The following is a 22,977-nucleotide window of genomic DNA, read 5'->3' on the forward strand; positions in this document are numbered from 1 at the left end:
GGTAAAAGCCTCTTTTCTCTTAAACAGTTGGCACAGTTTTTTAAAACACAGCCTACGTTTTTCGGTATAGTTCACAAGACGATGCACTTCTTTTCGGAGCAAAAATAAACATTAATTTCAAAAGCTGATGGTGTGAATAAACTTCAATACTATTTTTTTGTGATTATTAATGATTATATAAACTTTACTTGCAATATTCATACGTAATAAAACAACAGAAGATGAAACAATCCAAAATTTTAAAAGCGGTTTTTAAAGGGGGCCAAGTTTTCTTTTTAAAAACATTTTTTTAATGCTTTTATTGGAAAAATTCAAGTCTATTAATGTTTTCAGACTTTAAATTGCTAATAACGTCTCTGCTATTCTTTAAATGACGTACAGTGACTTGCTAGGACATACTAATTTCAGTACAGCCATAATAAAACAAGAAAAGAGGAAGCATCACTTCTCTGTTTTTGGCTTTCGATTTGAAAGAAAGACGTCCCCACCATGAAAACAGAATATACTATAAATTACGCATGATTTCTGTGGAACTTCTTAGGCATCCGGGTAATCTTTTTTGTCCTTCTTGCCCTCCCCTTCCCCCACGTCTGCTTTGTCACCCTGCCTTTTTCGGTTGCATATGCTCGTCTTACACACCGGTAGTGAGTCCATCCCTAAGAGCTCGTGGATGTGACGAAAAGCCAGCAGTCGCAGGGCGTGCTGTAAGACAAGAGCCGACGTCGGTCTTATGGTTACATACCAAATGACAAAATTGAAAAAAGATGAATCATTTGTTTTGGAGTATTACACCTACACTGGTGTAAAACGTTTGCATGACACACTGCAGGAAGCTGGCGGATGAAGCAATAGGTATACGAGGAATACGGTATATGGAAGTGGACCTAAATTTTCTAGCCGGTTACCACAACAATGAAAACACGCAATTGGATGTCTTTGGACGTGGTACCATTACATTTTACCTTCACTTGAACTAGGAGAGCCAAACCTGTTCCAGCATATCACAATTAAAACTAAGAAATTAAGAATAAGATCCAACCTGGTTACATCAATGTGAATCATGTATAACTGGTGCTTATTACAGCGCATGGACAAAAGTTTGTGCACATTCAGCCACAATGGATGTAATAGTAAAGTCAGGTACTAATGTAGGTGAGTTGCGGAGGCCTGGGGTGCAGTCAGCGTTCACATTTATACCAAAAGTGTTCAGTGGGGAGGGTCAGACCACTATAGCAGGAGATCTTTCACTCCAACCCATGTGAAGCATATATTAATGGGAGCTGGCTTTGTACACAGGGGCACTGACATGCTGAAACAGGTTTAAATATCCAAGTTCAACTGAACTGAAAATTTACTTTTGCTCACATAATGTATTTCAGAACACGAATCATGTAGTTGACTTAAAGTAGAGATAAACTCTGTAAAATATTATTCCAGTAAAAGTAAATCTGCTCCTTTTAAAAGTATAGTAAAGAGTAAAAGTATTAAAGTATTTACCTTCAAATGTACTTAAGTATCCAATGTATGTTACACTGATCTATTAATAGAATGATATTAATGAGTCAAACACTGATTGATTTTTATTACAATTATTATGAGCCTGAAACCTTCTTTTCAACTACTTAAAAAAATTAAAATCACGGGTGTTGTGGCGAGTTCGAGCCAGAAGTTTCTTCATCATTTATTCCTCTCTAAATGTTCTTGCTGTTGAACTGACGCTGAACTGTATGTTGGTGATCAGTAGATACCACCAAGCGCCAATCAGAACGAGTTCAAAACAGAGTGCGTGCTCGACCCTGATTGGTGGATTGCTGTGTGTTTGACTAATTTAGTTTTTATTCATTCAAATAAAAGGGAACGACTGATTTCGCAAAAATGTAGTAAAACTTAAGATATTTGACTTTGAACTGTAGTGAATTTAAAGTCTCCCCAAATGGAAAAACGTCAGTAAAGTACAGTTATGCAAAAAAGCTACTTAAGTACAGTAACGAAATACATTTACGTCATCACTGTTCACCAGTGCATTTCTGAATACCTGAGCACTTGCTGTTATATCCTCTCTGGCTTGCTTGGTCATGGTCTTGAGTGCATCTGTTTGTACTTTTTCACATGGGTCAATCAAGCCTGGACCATCTCACAGAAGAAGAAATACACACTTTTTGTTAACATCTATATGAACCAAGAACATGTGTTCAATTGGGACTGTAACAAGCATTAATCTGGCAATATAAATCCATACACCTTGCAGCAGGATTCCACTAGCAACACACTCCAGAACTCTGCGCAAGGCTTTTTCTGGACTTAGAGGAGTCAATGCACTGCTGATCGCTTTCTCAATCAGCAACTCCATGGCCTTCAACACAAAACACAGCAATGAAACCTTTTTGTGCAGCAAATATGAAAGGTTACTTATTAGAATTCAGGTGGGCTAAATGCCAGACTCTTACCCAGTCGGGCATCTTGCCCCAGGTTGGCATGCGCCGACAGAGGTCTCTGAGTACACGGATGATGATCACACAGGACTGGAGACCATTTGCCCGAGCCTGCAGACAAAATATACTGAGTCTCCAAACATTGAAAATTAAATACATCTCAAATATAGAAGATAAAAGTACTATTTGGACAGGACAAGGACATCTTTATTGTAACATGTATCTTCTTTGACAAGCCCGTTTAAAAGTCATCTATATTTAAAAATGATGCACTATAAACTCAACCTGTGCTTAACCTTTGATATGGTTTCAGCAGGAAACAAACAAAAAAAAATGTGCACTTCATTTACCTGAAACCATTTAGTATGGCGAAGAGCAGTCAAGTACTCAAGGCACTTTGTCCTGTTTAGAACATCCGCATGATCTTCAGGTACTACAAACAGACAAACAGGACTTACATGAACTGACATCACATTTACCATCAACATGAATCAGGAGCAAACACAACAAAAAGATCTGGCAATATAGAGTCATACTATACTGTTATAACAACAGCATTTCTTGATAAAGTCATGAAACTGAATCTATTGATTTGTGTTCATGGACATAAAATTCCCTCTTTTTTTCGTGTCACTCAGCACGAGTGCCTCCGTCTGGCTCTGTCTCCATAACAACTGAGGCAAAGGATCATGGGTGATGCTGACAGAAATGCCAAAGGCAATCTTTTTTCCCTATTTTTAATAAGAGAATAAGGCAGAAAATACACGGTAACAGTAAGGGTTAGAGTAATAATAATAATAATACATTTTATTTAAAGGCGCCTTTCAAAACAGTCAAGGACATCGTACAAGTAGAGTGAAATCATAAAATCAAACAACATCAAACCGCTATTTAACTTTTAAAATGACCCAAAAAAGCTAATCAGAACAGATGAGTTTTGAGGGATGATTTAAAAGTGTTCAGACAGTCACAATCTCGTATTGATTGTGGAAGAGAATTCCAGACATGAGGAGCAGCCCAGCTAAATGCAGCAAATGTAAATGTAAATGTAAGTAAGTCAGATATGTACAGTATGAGGGTGCAAGATTTTGAAGTGCTTTTAAAGTGAGAAGCAGAATCTTGTACTCAATCTTGTACTCAAAAGAGGAGGTTCTAGTAGTTACATGGACAGCTGAGTTCTGGACCAATTGACGTTAATGAAGGAGTTTGTGAGGTAACCTAGGTGAGGTAACAAGAGCATGTACAAGATCACCTGTTTAATTGGATGTGAGGAACGGACGAAGACGGCTGATGTTCCGAAGATGGAAGTATGCAGACTGAATAATAATGTTCACATGCTTTTCAAAGAAAAATGTACAATCAAGGATAACACCCAGACTCTTAACCTGAGGAGATTAAAGAGTTATGAATAGAAAGTAAGAAACTATTGAATTTTGACAATTTGGAATTTGTGCCAACCAGAAGAACCACTTATCAATATTTAGCTTTAGAAAATTGCGAAAAACACTGGGTGTCATCCGGGTAGCAATGAATATTAATGCCATGTTTTCTAAAAATATGACCAAGAGGTAGTAAGTAAATGATAAATAAAAGAGGGCCCAAAACAGTGCCTTGAGAAACACCAGCGGTAACAGATGAGGAGCATGATCTTAAGTATTTAAGTTAGACAAATTGAGTGCGCCCAGAGAGATAGAATCTGAACCAGGTAAGAGGGACACCAGTAATACCTACAGAGCGTAATCTATCTAAAAGAACTTGATGAGAAATTGCATCAAAGGCTGCACTAAGATTAAGTAAGATAAATATAGCTAAGAGTCCAGAAACAGATACTATCAGCAGATCATCAAAACGCAAGGGTTATACTGTAATAAATGAGACTCTAATTAATGCAGTCTACTTAATTAACCGGGAAATTATATTTACTGTATTTTGACTGGAAGGAACCACTGACGATGGTTTATAATAACGAGAAGTTTACCTAATATAAACCAATAAAAACATTAATATAATAGCAATAAAAACGTTAATATAAACCAATAAAAAATGATAAACTCTCCTGCTTAAATGTTGTAATAGTGTAATAGATGTAATATTGATTTAAGATGTAACAAATGAGAAAAAAACAATACAGCGTCTGTGGTATCCAGTGGCAGAAAAAGACTTTGGCGGAAGCACCAGAAATACATCCTATTGAAATACATTACATAAAAATTCGTCCTCAGTGACACAAAAAAAGAGGGGAATTTGTGAACACGACTCAATAGATTATATTTCATGACTATATCATGAAATGCAGTGAGACTGGGCTGGCTATAAATATAGTTCCACTTTTCATTCATATAAATAAAACTGGAGAAGCCAAAAAACTCAAATCTTCCATAGCATGTTTATATACTGGTATATACTGTACCTCATTCAGGATATTTTTCTAAAGAATATTTCCATTAATGAGGTATAAAATATATCAATATACATTTGCCTATGACACAAATAAATGATATAAATAAATTAATAAACAAATAACTAACTTTTGAAATGGTAAATCATGACCAGGGTAAAAAAAAAAAAAATCATTTTTGCACATGAAATAATGTAATTATGTGTAAACATGGTAAATGAAATTCAATAATAATTAAATTAATACAGTTGGTGTCCACAAAAACCATGTTCCATTTTTGGAAAATTTGTAAATAGCTCGTTTCTATCTCCTTCTATCTATTTCTTTCCCGAAAAGCTCCAAGGAAATGAAGCAAGGAAGCACAATTAAATTTAATGACACATTTATTTGAGATGAAACAGAAACACCCCCCCCCCCCCATTTCCATACTCAATGCCGGACTTATTCGTCACAGTGCTTGTAAATGCACAGCATGTCAACGAGATGTTGACACATGCAACATAATAGAAAGGTCAGAGATCCAGCTTTAGATCAGAGCCAAATTAATAACAGACTGGCCAATTCACTGACAAAAAAGATTGAAATGGTCATAGTGAAAAATAAGCTGGGATATAAATAAGATGAGTCAAATTTATTTTTTATCAATTATCTTGAATTTAGTTCTTTCTCTTTTTAATGTAAAGGAGACATACATTTGGAGGCGTGGGGTCTCTAACCTTTCTCAGGCAGCTTGTCACCTGCCTTTTCAGTTGCTGGCTCAGGCTCCTCACGCATCACAGGTGAAGTAAGACAGACGGTCACCTGCATTTTTGGTTCCTTGCTGGAAATAATGATGATGCTTGCTTCCTCAGGCTGAGCCTGCACCACATACTGGTCTTCAGAAAAGTTCTGCGGGTTGAAAGGACACGCTTCATTACTCACTACAGAGGAGACAACATGGCAATAATATCCCAATAATATCCTGAATAATATCAGTAGCCTTTTGAGAAAAAAAAGGCTGAAAAACATAATATAAGAAATTTTGAAATCTGGAAATTATTTTTGTGCGCTTTGGGATTGATGTATTTACTGTAAATAATCTGGGCTCACTCTGTAGGGTTTAGGTGTCAGAACCAGGCAATAAAGATCAGTTAAGAGTATTTCAAACTTATATTTCTCGCCATCTTCACATTTGGATGCAGCCTTGAATGAACTAAGAGTGCAGAGTAAAGACTTAAATACCCACAGTAAAGCGACTCTTACACCCAGAACATAAACATCGTGTTTCCAGCCACACTTTGTGTCATTAGACAACTGAAACCATTTTTCATCAGGAAGTACATGCAAGAACAGTATGCTGTCAGTGACTGATTCATGACCTAACACTATGAAATTCTCAAGAAAGCAGAAGGAACAAAACCCAATTTATACCCTTTCTTTCATAAATGGAAATTTTTACAAATTTCTGCTCACAAACTTCTCAGTCACAGTTATTAACTTTAGACGTGTGCCTCCTGCTGTGCATAATCGAAATTTCCTAAAACAACCTAAACAAGCAGGCACTTTAACCATAAAATATGACTACATAGAAGAACAGTTTATTACCACCTCAAAATTGATCCTTTTATAAAGAGCATATGACCTAAAGTGATTTATTAATCCTATATCAAAGTATAATATTTGACATTGTACGTTGTGGTCTCTGCACCAACACTCTGCCAAAATGATCGAAAAATCTGGCTTATTTTGTGTGAATTTGTCTAGCGGTTAAAATTTCACAGAAACTGTCTGTTTACTTACCCTCAGTTGTTTGGGAAGCAGTTGAGTGATGCTGTTTAACAAGGACATGGTGGGTTTCTTGGCAGATAGAAGGATGAGCTGAATGTTTCTGTCCCCATGCAACAGAAGGCCTTTGGCTAGGATTCCTGCCCGCATTACCCCCTTCAGCACTCGGCCCTGAGGATCCAACCTGCCACATTGCCAGAGACACACACACACGCTCCAGTTATTTCAGACTAACAAGTTACAAACCAATTAAATAAAAGATATTAATTATATTCATTAACAGGGATCTTGTACTAAACAGTATCAAGTGTCTATTCATGATATGAGTAGAACAGATGCTTCAGTATCCATTTGGCTTTAATGTACACCTGGGATGTGTGTCTCCATAACTGAGGTCGAGGTGTTTCGCATCTTGATGCATACCCAAGGAAATTACCATTTAAAAAGATACATATGATGCAGTGCGATCCAATTTTGATTCAATTTACCACAATGCAATTCATTGCAATTCGATGCAATGGAAAAAATATGATGCTATGCAATTTAACATGATACAGATAGTTCACTTTTATTTCTATAGTTCAGACATACAGCAAATCATCAATTTACTTAAGTGCCTTCTGACTTCCAATGTATGGCCCTTTCACAAACACGTCTTTGTTGTGCAAAAAAAAAAAGAATTAATAAAAGGATAAAGCCTAAATAAATCCAGAAGTTCTTTTCCTGTTCTATCTCTAGGAAGATGCTGCTCTGCCTCTGCCATGTCAATCCATATTTTATGTGACTATATAATCCAGCTTCCAAAAGTATTTTATCTACACATAGACCTTTGTAAATATGACCTCTAATTCACGTCAGATTTCTCAGATCAGAGTTTGAACTGCACATTTCATTTTAGTAGATGTCTGAATACTCCAAACAGACACAGTGAAGAGACTCACTTTCTATCCCCAGATTCTCTGCCACTTGGTTCCTCCAGCAAATCAGACACCAGTTTGAGAGCTTGCTCAGAATGCGACACGATACGCTGCACAGCTTCCAGCTCCTGATCTGCCGGGTAGATGCTGGCGTGTTTTGCCATGATGTGGTGGTCATCTGGGGAATCTGGCCTACGAACAGGCTGCAGGGACAAGAAACAAAATGGAGTCCAGACTACTGTAAAGTTTAATTAAAATCTAGTTTCAATAGTCATGCTTGTCACCTGTGCCTTATCCTAATTTGGATTTAGATCCTAACAAGGTCTTGATAATTGGTCGTATCTTTCCCAATTGGTCTGGAACTAAGAACCAGTGATATAAGCTCACATCCTATTGCTGTAGTTATTTTATTACCATAGAATCATCTCTAAAAGTACTGGAATGGCAATCATTTGGGCTTTAGCTTAAAAGATAATTGTGAGATAATAATCAGACTTACAGCATTCATTTCCTGTTCTCTAGATGTGCAGATAAGTTATAATGAACTTGTAACATAGCAAGGTTTGGTAGCAGACCACCTAATTATTTTGGTAAGCAAAAGTTTAAGAATAAACAACAAATGAAAGCAAACTGAATTAAATACCAATTATTATTTGGTTGTGCATCCAGTGCTTGCAATAACAGCATCAAGCCGAAGACCCACGAACATCACCAATCTTTTGCAATGTTTTTCTCTGATGCATATACAATTGTTGTTTGTTTTGTGGGGTTCCTTTAATCAGTCTCTTTTTCATTAGGTGAAATGGCGCACAAGATCTAGTGATTGACTGGGCCAGTCTTAAATCCCTTTTTTTTTTCTAAGCTTAAATGGCTTGTTTTGCTTACTGGCAGAACTCTACTCTACATATCGGTATTCTTTTTAACAACAAATTCAGTCACCAAAGGTGAAATCCAACGTACAAATCAACAGTGAACATTCAGAGTTTTTTATGATTTAAACAGTTAATCTAATAGGGCAAACCTGGGCTATAAGAAACACCTATTGTCCTTTTACATGTAAGCAAGAATGACTTACAATGATTTTATTTATACAGCTGTTGAGGAGTGCCAGCATGGTAGAGCATAGAACTGAACTCATTTAATCATGTTCTGTTTAGAAGTCCAACACTCAACCACTCAGCTACCACTTCCCTTCACACAAATGCTGTCTTCAAATTTACTAGTGAGTCATATGTTCCAATGTTTGAGTTCCTGAGTGGGGTTTAATTTAAAAAGGTACCATATTCTGATTTGGTGAACATATCTAGATTATTGATCACACATTAAAAAATCTGAAAAATCAAAAAATCTGGTTTAATGATTCATATTCGTATTGTCATGTTAAACCCGAATATCTTCAGTGTATAGCACAAACAAGAGAATTTACTTCCAGAAGACACTGTACCTGCTGCTAAACTCTGTTTTGCTGTTTTTTCTGAAGTATTATTTGCAGTCAATTCTGATGTTTCCCTAAATATCGCTTTTAAACTGGTGAAAGAACAACAACAAAAAAGCTTGGACATCTTCCTTCAAGTACAAATAAATCCTCTGAGCTACTCAAGTAGATGTGCTTTTAGGTCTGTGGCTCACCACAGGATAAAAGTGAGATGCATCTCAGTTAGCTTCCGGCTTGCTTAACGTTTAGCCTATGGCTAGCTCTTGTGATAAATATATAAATATATATACATAAAATAAGAAAGTCAAGCTTGCAAAAAAAGAAACCGCCACAGAAGACAAGGCCAGCTAACGATCCGTGGTCAATAAAGTATCTAATTAGCATGCTCTTGGTACAGGCTTTGATGCAATTTTAGGCCAAGACTGCACAACCACAACCACAGCTACAGGACACTGATAAAGTATGCAAGTAAAACATCTATTAAAACATATGTTTCATAAAGCTGGTTTGAAAGTAACATTTCAACATAACTATTTTCTAACGTATAGCAATTCTACAAAAAACACAGAACACAACAGAAACGAATTGCAAAAGCCTTCAGTTTTACACACCCCAAGCCACTTCCCTTTACAGATCATTGCTACAATCTGGCATTTATTTACATACAGAAACATGACCGGTTCCTTAATTTTACTGCACAATTACACTCAGTTAGCATGTGCTTTTCATGCATATTTACCCAGATTCAAATAAGATCTTTGCACCACTGTTTCTGTACTTTTTATCAAACATTTTGTGGACTTTTTTTGGGTCCTCACCAGTAGAGGAGGTATGGGCATCACAGGATGTTTTGTGAACAGTGGGAGAGGCAGACTTCGCTGCTGTTCCTCCCAATACAGGTGCTCCTCTTCGACTTTCCTCCAGTACATATCCTCCTCATATCTCCTGTTAAAAATGTATTAACAAAGTATACTTACATTTCTAGTTAAGAAACAAAAAAGAGCACCATATTTGTGATGCAGTAGCAAGACATGAATCATTGCTTTGGTCATAGTGAAAAAGTATTGAAAAATAAATCAGATTTCCAAGATTTCCTGTGTCCAGTGTCAAACAGATGAATGAGAAATTGGCAACTGAAAATCTTAACCTGCAAATCATTTTACTTAACACTCGATGACAAAACGTACTTCCTGGTTTCGCATACTACAGAAATCTCTGAACAAATAAAAATGTGTTTTATGTGCAGCGGGGTTTGCTGTGGAACTCAAAATCCCAACTGGTTTTTCATAAAATGCATGATAATGGAACCTTTTTCAGCACAAAACACTTACAGAAGCGGCTTTTAGTTTGCCGCTGTGGTTTCACATGAAGTCACACCTCTGGAGACAAGTGTCAACCTCATCACAGGAGGTATTGCCAGAACTAAACCCAAATACTTATTCAAGTTTCAATAATATATTTATTAACAGATAGACGCCGAAATGACTTGTTTTGTGTCGTTAAGTTAAAATCATAAAATCTTGGCATGATGGTTATTCTAGGAATTTCATGCAGTATACTTGCTTGAGATCACTGCAAACGTGCATACACACAATATAAACAGTACTGCATTATGTTTTTTTTTAACAAGCCCTCTGTATTAAGTAGAATTAAAGGTCAACCTTATTTCCATGTGCCAGCGATGCTCATCCTTAAGCACGGCTTTCTGATTCTGCTTCCTCAGTTTGTCATCCAGTAGCTTCCTCAATCGGGCACTTGGTTTGATCTCCACTAATATTTCTGGATTCACCTTTTTCTAAAGTTAAAACAAGAAAATTTGCATTTTTGATTTAATTGGATTTCACACTTGTCTCGCTTTGGATTTCGCTGAATCATACAGAGGACACAACAGCAATGGAAAACCCTCAGCAGAAAAATATGCTACCTTTACTGACACTCCTTAATGTCCATAACACAACAGTCTTTTGCTATGTGCTGTGAGATTTTTGTAGAGATGCCCAAACCAGTGCCCATGAGCTGAGGTTGACCCCTGGTGACACCTTTTATTATAAGAGGAGAAAAATTGCTGTAGACAAAAATCTTTATTTTTAATTAAACTTTAAAGGTAACATTTATTTTTAAGCTGCGTATTAAAATAGTGCAGAAAAAAAATCGAAGAGTACGAGAATAAAAATGTAGCAATACCAGAATAAATTTAAAACGAGAATATTGCTTTATGACTTTATTCTAATATTGAGAATAAATTCTCAACGACTTTAATCTCGTTATTTAGGAAATGTAACCTTTGTTTAACGAGGCACTAAAATGTAGAATTTGATAAATAAATAAAAATGAATAATAAAGACCAGCTTCATATATCTCATTAGAAGTCACACAGCTGTATTGTATTGAAGCTTCAATAAACTATGGATTAGACATTAAACTCAATTTTGTAATAAATCTTATTATTTCTATCTTTTCAGCGTATTATAATTTTACTTTGAAAATAAATCAGCATTAGTTACGTAGATTTTCTGTTTATTTATTTATAAATTTAATTGAGATCACCAATGAGGGGAACCATTGCACCATTTTTTATGATAGTACTTCTTTTTCTTTCGGGTTCTCCCATTAGGGGTCACCACAGCGGATCATCCGTCTCCATTCCCCCCTGTCCTCTACATCTGCCTCTTTCAGCCCAACTACCTGCATGTCTTCCCTCACCACATCCATAAACCTCCTCCTCCTTCCACTTTTTCTCCTTCCTGGTGGCTCCATCCTCAGCATTCTCCTACTGATATACCCCATGTCCCTCCTCTGCACATGTCCAAACCATCTCAATCTCACCTCCCTCACCTTGTCTCCAAAACGTCCTACATGCGCTGTCCTTCTAATAAACTTATTTCTAATCCTGTCCATCCTCATCACTCCCAACGAAAACCTCAACATCATTTTTTATGATAGTACAGTTTGGTATAATGCAACAATCATAATCAATTCTAGTCACCAAAATAGTCATAAAAGGTAAAAAAAAATATTTGTTCTGTTATACAATGAAACCATGTTACATTTAGGTGAGAGATACTTATTGATATATTCCATAGTAATATCTTTGGTTGAAAATTGAGTGAAAAAAACCCACCTTATACTGAAGCCGGTGTCTCCTGCCCTTTAAGTGCATGTCCTTGGCATTCGGATCATTAAAGCTGCACTCACACAGCTTACAGTGGAAGCTTAACAGCTTGCCGTCATCGTTGCGTATCTGAGATGAAGCGAGCGTCAGTTTCAAACGCCAACAGGTGTAATCTGACATACATTTGCAAAGTTTCTTTCTATTTCAACACCCCAAAAAAACAAACAGTTCAACCTCAGTCAACTATTAAGACACAGGTTACTTCAGTGATCTTTTATTTTGAACGTTTATTTTTACATAACATTAAACTAATTGTTTTATCATCCAAATAGCATCTAACATTAATTCTTCCCATTTCTTCTATCGTTACTGAAAGAATGTGAGTAAGTTGTCGTAAAATGGGCCTATAATCTGCAATGTCAGAGGCCACATACTGTGAAGTTAATCTTCACTAACCATCATATCTCCAGTGAAAAACTAAAAAAACAAATTTTAACTACCAAACAGACTACATTTGAGTTAAGGTAAATGTATATTTAATTGGATTACCTGGAATACATACTAAAATTTCCAATACCATGGAACTTAGATCTTCTATGGTATCTGTAATACAATATCCAAATATTCTAACAAATACAATGAACTCTCACCTCCTCTACATAATCATGGCCAACAGGTCGGACATTTCCTTCGTCGTTAATCTTAAAGTCAGATTTCAGCACCGCCTGTTTCATCTCATCGACTCTCACAGGGTCTGGAGAAGAAGCTTTGGTTTCAATCCAAGAAACCACAAGAGAGCATTATTAGCAATATTAGAAGCAATGTTAAAACGATTAATGCAGTAAAGAAACATCCATCCAACCATCCATCACACTTACCAACAGCTATGGTTTTGGGAGGAGCATGCGTCTTCAGCGTCTCGGTTTTAAGAGACTTTAAGACAGGGGGTTTCTGTGGTACTGCAGAACAAGCAGATGCTGAAGACACTGAAATGGCCGGTTTTTCCGAGACAGTTGTCTTGAGAACAGGGGCAGAGCTCACAAAAACAGGCTCAGTGGATGGTATAGGCTTGCCAAGTTTGGTGTGCAGCTTCACCACCTAATGGCAATTCCAAATAAAGAATGTCAGAAAATGATTCTTTATGCATACTGAATTCATGTAGGTGTGTGTGTGTGCAAGAAATCACAATGCAAACTCAGCACATAAAATGTATTAAAGGGACCTGTACTCAAATTGCAGGACCTTTAGATGCTTGGCCCCGCGGATGTGTGCTTTGTAGGCGTCTGCACCAGTGCAGGAAACATCACAGAGCTCACAGCGTAGTTGCATCTGAAGGTTGTGTGGCCCGTTAGTGCTCTGACTGCTACCTTTCAGCAGCGCTTCCTTCTTTTTGTGCTTCTGACCCTCCAGGTGCTCACGGTAGGTCTATGGGAGAGAAAGAGGAGACTGGATGCCTACATGTTTATTAATATTTAATTTATTGGTCAGTCGATATTTATTTCATGTTATGTAATATTTAGTTGTTATTTTATGCCTTGTACATTAGGGTCATTTTCCAGAATTTCTTGTGGAGAATATGGAGGACAAACAAGAGCATTCAACAGGTATTTTGTTAAGCAGCAATATAAATATTTTCTTCAAACACCATTTACAGTATTGCAAATTGTATTCCTCTAACATACAGACTCTAACATACCTGTGGACCAGCACAGCTTATCCTGCAGATATCGCAGTAGTGAAGCTGAGGCTGTTTAGAGGGGCTTTTGAGCTTCTGGAATTTATTCTGATGAACTTTGGGTGTTCTGTACGAACCAACAGCAGAACCGATGACCCTTGAACTGTGCCTTGAGCTACTACAGGACAAACTGTTGAGCTGCTTTGCAGGTGCCTGGGCTTGCTGCTGGAGGTGCTGAGTCTGATCGGGAGAACGCAGGAATTGATAAGAAGAACCCTGGGACTGATGGAAAGGACATTGTGGATACTGGGATGGAACCTGGGGCTGACTTTGGCACTGAGATGCAAGATGTTGGTTAGCCTGATAATATGAATGAGTGGAGATATAGGTGCAAGGCTCATAAGTGGAGTAGTCATGACCTGCAGATATGGACAGAATTAAAGCAAACATTTAAAGCTGATGCTACAGAATGTCATTTCCATATATATATTTATATATTTCAGTCCCTCTTCTGCTGCCAAAACAGTCGAGCATTAACAACATTAACAACATTAACTACAGGAGCTCGTCTGTTGGATCGGACCACACGGACCAGCCTTCACTCCTAACGTGCATCTGTGAGCCTTGGCCCCTCATGACCCTGTCGTCTGTTCACCACTGTTCCATCCTTGGACCACTTTTGATAGATACTGACCACTGCAGAGCAGGAACAGCCCACAAGAGCTGCAGTTTTGGAGATGCTCTGACCCAGTTGTCAAACTCAATCAAATCCTTATGCTTGCCCATTTGCTTCTAAAACATCAACTTTGAGGACAAAATGTTCCATCATGAAGAGATAACCTGTGTTATTCACTTCACTACTCATAATCTTATAATGTCATAATATATTTGTATTTAAATAGAGGAAAAGAGGAAGACCAAGGAGAAGGTTTATGGATGTGGTGAGGGTGCAGGTAGTTGGTTTGAAAGAGGGAGATGTAGAGGACAGGGGGGTATCGAGACGGATGATCCGCTGTGGCGCCCCCTAATGGGAGCAGCCGAAAGAAGAAGAAGATGACCAGACATGGTTTACAGTAATGTACTGTGGAAGTAAGCTAGCCCTCTGTACTCTCAAAACAAATTTCACTTCTTTTAAAATAGCATAAAAATATATTAAAATCTCGTTCCATGGATACTGAAAGTATACGTTTCAATTGCATCTACTGTATATTGAAGATCAGGAACCTCAATTTCATTTACATTTAAGCCTGCATTATAGATTAGCATCCATAGATAGCATGTAATGCCCTCTCACTCTCCCTGTGCTCAAACAACTTCCTAACATTTGCTGTAACCTATTTGTGACAAACGTGTTGTTGTTGTTTTTTTTTTCTATTTATCTTATCAGATATAAAATGGAATTTTATGTATGGAGAATTCGTAAAAAATATGCGGTCTTCAAGCAGTCATGTTTTGGAACTGTGCACTAGCACATACATACATACATACATATATTGTACAAATAAAGAAAACTCCGACTACTTACTGCTGTATGAAGTGGTAGCTGTTGAATTATAGGAGGAACAGGGGGTAAAGGAGGGGATAGAACTGGGCGGTTGCTGTACAATGGTGGATGCAGGGTAAACACTATAGCTGGTGGACACAGAGCTATTAGGAGGCAGGGGATTGAGTGCTGTGGCTTGGCTTTCAGGCGGAGACTGGGTGTACACTGAACTTACAGGCCTGTAATCACTTTTCCCACCTGAGGAAACAACAGCAAACTTTATTAGTTAATAGAACAAATGCTGAAATATAAATAATAAAAAAAGTTTCCTAAACACCGGATTCCTTTCCACCTGCAAATGCATACATATACGCTCATAATGATGAAGTTCTGTGTGGGGCATCCTGTACAATTGTGTGCCTCCAACTTTTTTGGGGAAAAAACACATACGGCTGGAAGAGTCAGATGTCCAAATACAGTTGTTCTATTTATTATATACAGATATGCAAAGACCACATCAAAAAATGAGTTACCTGTCTGAAAGTAGGCCTCCAATGGACTGCATTGAGCAGTTGTGCCACTCGTCTGATAGTATTGTTTGTTCTCATAGCTGCTGACTAATGCTGGCTGTCCATAGCTGCAATTCCCCTGTGTTTTCAGTAGAAGATCCGTATATATATATATATATATATATATATATATATATATATATATATATATATATATATATATATATATATATATACAGTGAGGAAAATAAGTATTTGAACACCCTGCTATTTTGCAAGTTCTCCCACTTAGAAATCATGGAGGGGTCTGAAATTATCATCATAGGTGCATGTCCACTGTGAGAGACATAATCTAAAAAAAAAAAATCCAGAAATCACAATATATGATTTTTAAACTATTTATTTGTATGATACAGCTGCAAATAAGTATTTGAACACCTGTCTATCAGCTAGAATTCTGACCCTCAAAGACCTGTTAGTCTGCCTTTAAAATGTCCACCTCCACTACATTTATTATCCTAAATTAGATGCACCTGTTTGAGGTCGTTAGCTGCATAAAGACACCTGTCCACCCTGTACAATCAGTAAGAATCCAACTACTAACATGGCCAAGACCAAAGAGCTGTCCAAAGACACTAGAGACAAAATTGTACACCTCCACAAGGCTGGAAAGGGCTACGGGGAAATTGCCAAGCAGCTTGGTGAAAAAAGGTCCACTGTTGGAGCAATCATTAGAAAATGGAAGAAGCTAAACATGACTGTCAATCTCCCTCGGACTGGGGCTCCATGCAAGATCTCACCTCGTGGGGACTCAATGATCCTAAGGAAGGTGAGAAATCAGCCCAGAACTACACGGGAGGAGCTGGTCAATGACCTGAAAAGAGCTGAGACCACCGTTTCCAAGGTTACTGTTGGTAATACACTAAGACGTCATGGTTTGAAATCATGCATGGCACGGAAGGTTCCCCTGTTTAAACCAGCACATGTCCAGGCATGTCCTAAGTTTGCCAATGACCATTTGGATGATCCAGAGGAGTCATGGGAGAAAGTCATGTGGTCAGATGAGACCAAAATAGAACTTTTGGGTCATAATTCCACTAAACGTGTTTGGAGAAAGAAGAATGATGAGTACCATCCCAAGAACACCATCCCTACTGTGAAGCATGGGGGTGGTAGCATCATGCTTTGGGGGTGTTTTTCTGCACATGGGACAGGGCGACTGCACTGTATTAAGGAGAGGATGACCGGGGCCATGTATTGCGAGATTTTGGGGAACAACCTCCTTCCCTCAGTTAGAGCATTGAAGATGGGTCGAGGCTGGGTCTTCCAACATGACAATGACCCAAAGCACACAGCCAGGATAACCAAGGAGTGGCTCTGTAAGAAGCATATCACGGTTCTGGCGTGGCCTAGCCAGTCTCCAGACCTAATCCCAATAGAGAATATTTGGAGGGAGCTCAAACTCTGTGTTTCTCAGCGACAGGCCAGAAACCTGACTGATCTAGAGAAGATCTGTGTGGAGGAGTGGGCCAAAATCCCTCCTGCAGTGTGTGCAAACCTGGTGAAAAACTACAGGAAACGTTTGACCTCTGTAATTGCAAAAAAGGCTACTGTACCAAATATTAACATTGACTTTCTCCGGTGTTCAAATACTTATTTGCAGCTGTATCATACAAATAAATAGTTAAAAAATCATACATTGTGATTTCTGGATTTTTTTTTTTTAGATTATGTCTCTCACAGTGGACATGCACCTACGATGACAATTTCAGACCCCTCCATGATTTCTAAGTGGGAGAACTTGCAAAATAGCAGGGTGTTCAAATACTTATTTTCCTCACTGTATATATATATATATATATATATATTTTTTTTTTTTTTTTTTTTTTTTTTTTTTGCACAAATAAAAAATACATTCAGAAAAGAAGTATACAATGGGTAAGAACACAGTCCAAAATATTTTTTTTTCAGGTTAATGAAGCTAAAAAGCAGTCTTGCATAATGATGTTGTTTAGGATACAATGTGACTTCTATGGTATTGAATGTATAATAAAATTGTGTATCAACACTAAGCAGGATATTCAAGTGGCAAGTCGGCAGGTTGGGTTACTGATTGGAAGCTCAGAGGTTCAAGCCCCTGTATCGCCAGACTGCCTCTTTTGGGGCCCTTGAGAAAGGCCCTTAACCCTATGTGCTGGATGGGAGCTGTAACGTGGTTGACCCCATGCTCTGATCCCATCTTTCTAACATCGCTGGGATGTGCAACAAATTAACAATCCCCTGTGGGATCAAAAAAATATTCTAAAATAAAAATGTATAAAACAAGAAGCAGTCTGAAATCTGAAAGCATGTGCTAGTCTTCACCATCCATGTTTGCTAGCTGTTGTGCTCAGGCAGAAGTAACTAGGGCAAGTGCAAAATGCCAATGGCCATAGAAAGAATGAGGAATAAACATTATAAAGCACCTTGAGGATTGCTAAAGGTTTCTACATTGCTGAACTTATGAAGTGGATAAGCTTTTGAGGTGAGATAACATACACAAGATAAATTACAATATATAGACTATTTGGGGCACACACTTGTATAGGATGTCTGTTGCATTCAATTTTCTCTTCACGTGAACTAGAAGACCCAAACCTGTTTCAGCATGATAATGCACTCTAGATGATGATAAGGCCTCTATGCACAAAGCCATCTCCATGAAGATATGCTTCACATGCGTCGGAGCAGACGATCCTGAGTGGCCTATACACCAAATTCTGTATGTATCTACATGTGTATGCCCTCTATGCTGTTTCATATGATGGTAAACATAAAACTGACCCCTTCCCCGTAGAGCTGATAGGTCTGAGAGTCGCTGCTTGTTTGAGGTGCCGCTTCAGTGCTGTAATTTGGAGCCGCAGGAGTCTGGTACGGTTGGTAGGTTTGAGACACCACTGGCTGGAGATTGTGTGCTGTGGCTGGAGAGAACGAGGCTGTGTGAGTTACTCCATGTGCTGATGGCTGAACACTGTATCTGCCAGGGGTTTGGAGAGAGTAAGCCAGGAGTGGCTGGTTGCTGAAAAAGATCGACAGGAACCATTAATTTCAATAAGAAGATCCTGTGTGAAATAAAGCCTGGAAAACAATCAACCTCTAATTAAGTAATAAAAGTTATGGAGGACACCAAATTTAACCAGATGTGTCAAATAGATATTTATCACCATGTGGAATTTTAACCAATGATTGTTGTGAAACATTATCTGGCAGAAGGTTTTCAGACACCTGAACTTCACACCCATATACAGTATGATTTTCGACAAAATTGCATTTCCGATTTAGTCTCCATTTGCTATTATAACAACCTCCAGTCTGCTTTAAGCCATTAATGTGGTCAGGTGAGGAGTTCTGTTTAAGATAAGATATACCTAAGATATACCTTTATTCGTCCCACAGTGGGGAAATTTCTGTGGGAAGTCAAAAGTTGAAGTCAGAAGTTGAAGTCAGCAGTCCAGTTTAATCCTGTGGGGTTAAGGTCAGGGCTCTTGGCAGGACACTCAAGTCCTTTCATTCCAACCTTAACACACCAAGTCTTTATAGAGCTCGCTTTAAGTCTCATAATTCCAGTAAAGGGAAATTAATATACTAGAGCATACAAAGACTTTACATTTCTATACAAAACTAGACTTTAAGACTATACAATTCTGTGATTGAAGTTTGTGGCAAGTTTGGTGAAGAATCACATGAGTGTAATGGTCAGGTGGCCAAAAACCTTTTAAATGACAAAAATATTGGCATTAATATACATAAATCTGTTCAAATATAATATTTTGGCACGTACATAGATAGGTGAGCAAAAATCGATGAAACAGGTAACTGTTTTAAGGTTTAAGGTATGAAATAACTATGTCTTAAATATCCTACCGTACTCTGTGATGTAAAAATGTTGGAAATTGTGGTAGAAAGTGAAAATACAAGTGCAACTACACTTTAGGTGACTGAGAATATCTTGTAATGATCAGATTGCATAGGTAGAAATACTGTAGAAGTGTTGCAGTGCATCAGCATTACGCATTTGAGAGTTTAATGGGCAAAACCACACACATTGGTCTATAGAGTTTTTGGTAATCTGGTCAGATGACTTATGCTTCTCCATATTCTCAAGAAATCGCCAATTGCGTGTATACCAGAGAAGTGCAGAAAGGCCTTGATGCAGTAAATAAAGTCTGATTGCAGTTCATTAGAACACTATCTACTACTAGAAAATACTATCAGCTGTTGGGAGGAATTATAGTTGTGAAAACTTTTTTTAGAAGGGGTGATCGTTTAAGTACTTGTGAAAGAGATACGTTAGTGCTGCTAGTGACCAGAACAGAGAAGAGTCCATTGAGCTTACCATCTTCCAGGATACAAGGAAGACATATAACAGGACTTCTCCATTATGGTGACTAGCAGTCAAGACATATGTTTTTCACAAGTACTTACATTTGCAATCTCTTGCCATCTTTTTCCAGTGCTCCAGTGGAAGAGGATGGTGAGAGTGTGGTGCAGAGATAAATGCTCAGATGTAGATTGGTGCAGGTCTTTTTCTTTTGGCTTTGTAGGTGAACGTCAGTGTTTTATGTCTAATACAGGCAGCTACAAGAAACCAATGATGTGAATGTATGTCATGGTGTATTGCGGTAGCTTGACTTTACTCGTCCCTTTAAGGGAAGTGCAACTGAACATTAAAAAAAATGCTCATCTGAATGATTTCCTTCTTCCTATAATTAAAAATTCCTATTTTGATAAATGTGGTCTGTCCCAAGATAACTGTGCCCACCATCCACAGGGTACCAGAGCTCACTGGAAATTACATATGATATTTAGAGTCAACAGATCTACACCTAGTTGAGATCTTGGAGTGACACCCTTATCCTTCATCATCAAAACTGTCTAGAGACTCTTCAAGAGACTTGATGCCAAGGAGCATTGAAGATGTCGACCCATTGTGACCCAAAACCTGAACAGGTGACCAGATATTTGGACTCATTATTTGCATAACAATTAATTGAAAAGAATTAACCAACCAATTGGATAGCTAAAAAACAAATAAATAGAAAATTAAACGTTAAATAAAATACAGATTTCAAATACATAAAGATGAAGACTACATGAAGAAGAAATGGTTGTATGTCCCTTTAACTGTACCCAAACACCTGTCCATCAAACAAAATGTCCCTAAAAGATTACAACTTTTTGTCCAACAAACAATTTTGTCCAACTTATTTACATTTTCTTAATTTGTATTCAAGCCATGGCATCAGAAACCAACAAGACACAAATCACAACATAAAATGAGGTCAGCCAGTCGATTTATATCTGTGGCCATGAGAAGGCTAATTCACTCCACCCACATTCAGGGCTAGTGTGCTAGTTAACTTTGCTAGCTAGTTTGCGTCTCCTCGCCTGTATAATAACAGCACTTATCAGAGCTCGAATTTAAAAAACTGCGCATTCAAATCCCTGCTCGCTCCAGAACAAAATCCGAACCGTCCGTATTACCTGCACTGCGGTGCACCGGGTCCATGTGCATATCGATAATAATTACTAGCAGCCATTTTGGTTTCTCTGCATTTCCCACCCGCTTTGTGACTAATCCCACCTTGTGTGATTCAATTGTCTGTTAATTGGATAATGGAGACGTCGCTCATGATGTCACTATGGCAACTTCAAAACTGCTCGCGCTTTGATGCTTTTATTTTGAATTAACATTACATTAAGGTGTTTTATTGAAAAAATAATAATACAAATGTTATAATAATAATAATAATAATAAAAATGTTCGTTTGATAATAACAAATGTCTTGTTAATTTTTTTTCTATTTTATTTTATTGTGAGAAATTAATTTTAATAGTGAGAAATCATAGAACGGAAAGAAAGAAAGAAAGAAAGAAAGAAAGAAAGAAAGAAAGAAAGAAAGAAAGAAAGAAAGGAGAAAAGGGGGGAAAGTGTAGAGAGGAGCTATTTATGTCCCATAAGAGTACAGTACAAGTGGACACTTGTAAGACGATAAAATCAATAAATCCCCAAATAGCACGTATAATTAAATGTAATCTATTCTTATTCTTATTCTTATTCTTATTCTTATTAGCAACTTGGTGTCATGATGTTTTTTTTTTTTTTTTACTTTACATTTACTTAATTTAAAAAGCAAACATGAAACATAACATTCATTATATAATTTATTAATGTGTAAGAAATGATTCATGAAGTTATAGAATAGTGTAGAAAAGTCTCATGTATGTCTCAAAAGTGTACAAAACAATAAAATCAGTGGGTCACCAAAAACCACATAATTTATTCATTAGTTAATCATAAATTAATTAATTCATTCATTCATTCATTAGTTCATTTTAGCAACTTGGTGTCATAGTGTATTTATTGGCTATTAATTTAGTTATGGACATTTATTTTGGCACCTATTTTTAAGAACAGACTATTATTATTATTATTATTATTATTATTATTATTATTATTATTATTAATATTATTATTATTATTAATATTATTATTATTATTATTATTATTATTATTATTATTATTATTATTATTATTATTATTATTATTATTGCTATTAATGTCAATATTGACCATTGTTTTATTTTTGGTAGCAGATTTATTCCAGTCATAGTGTATCAATTGCCTAAATGTTTTTATTTACAGACATACATTTTGGAACCCTTCATCAAGAAAGCCAAACATGAAAATACAGTATTAAATGAATAACAAGATATTGAGAGACATTTGGGAGACTATATGAGCAGAACTGGGAAAGCACCACATAAGGGAATTTGTTGTTGTGGTGCACCATCTAGGCTTTAAAAAGTGGACGTTTTTACATTGCCTCTCTAAATGAGAAGACATCTGTAGTATGAACTTCTGTTTATTTTCTTCCAAGGCACGCTGGAAACCAGGGAGCATAAGGACAAACCATTTTGTCCAAAAGTATGAGCATTGCATATTTAACAAGACAGGAATATAGTTTTGTGAACTTAGTAAACTGCCAGAAGATAACTAGAGAACAGAAGAAACTTGTGTGCATGAGCAACACCTGCAGCTGCACCTGCATTCAGTCCAGGATTTGGTTCCCAGGAAAGAAATTAAAAACACACTGTCCACAAGCATATCAGACAGTTCTGTTATGTTATATTGTTAATTATTTGGTGTATTTTGAAAAATATATATTTTATATTTGGATGATCAGTGTTCTGTGCAGAAATCCTTATATTT

At 37.2% G+C, this 22,977-nt stretch overlaps 1 protein-coding gene across 2 annotated transcripts; it reads right to left on the reverse strand.

The window, feature by feature from the left end:
• Positions 1-249: 249 nt before the first annotated feature.
• zfr2 (zinc finger RNA binding protein 2) lies at positions 250-21,379 on the reverse strand. Of its 2 annotated transcripts, none has more exons than XM_083559072.1 (19): positions 21,249-21,379; positions 18,549-18,783; positions 15,750-15,864; positions 15,259-15,474; positions 13,755-14,152; positions 13,301-13,483; positions 12,937-13,156; positions 12,709-12,824; positions 12,068-12,187; positions 10,608-10,741; positions 9,765-9,891; positions 7,536-7,714; positions 6,610-6,778; positions 5,547-5,718; positions 2,783-2,865; positions 2,448-2,543; positions 2,242-2,353; positions 2,036-2,124; positions 250-702 (listed from the first exon to the last, which is right to left on the reverse strand). In XM_083559072.1, exons 1-19 carry the CDS (start codon positions 21,302-21,304, stop codon positions 538-540), a joined length of 2,985 nt encoding a protein of 994 aa, XP_083415198.1. In that variant the 5' UTR covers positions 21,305-21,379; the 3' UTR covers positions 250-537. The 2 variants fall into 2 exon arrangements, with proteins under 2 accessions (XP_083415198.1, XP_083415197.1); XM_083559071.1 differs by having other exon boundaries at positions 2,036-2,133.
• Between the last annotated feature and the right edge of the window lie 1,598 nt (positions 21,380-22,977).

This window comes from Silurus aristotelis, assembly GCF_946808225.1.
Source record: "Silurus aristotelis genome assembly, chromosome: 13".
NCBI lineage: Eukaryota > Metazoa > Chordata > Actinopteri > Siluriformes > Siluridae > Silurus > Silurus aristotelis.

Bases quoted from the DNA above. Each gene is read 5' to 3' on its own strand.
- zfr2 (XM_083559071.1), bottom strand. From the start codon at position 21,304: ATGGCTGCTAGTAATTATTATCGATATGCACATGGACCCGGTGCACCG. The intron at 18,784-21,248 runs GTAATACGGACG...GATCTTTTTCAG, and splicing joins CCCGGTGCACCGCAGTGCAG to CAACCAGCCACTCCTGGCTT. The intron at 2,354-2,447 runs GTAAGAGTCTGG...TTTGTGTTGAAG, and splicing joins GGGGCAAGATGCCCGACTGG to GCCATGGAGTTGCTGATTGA.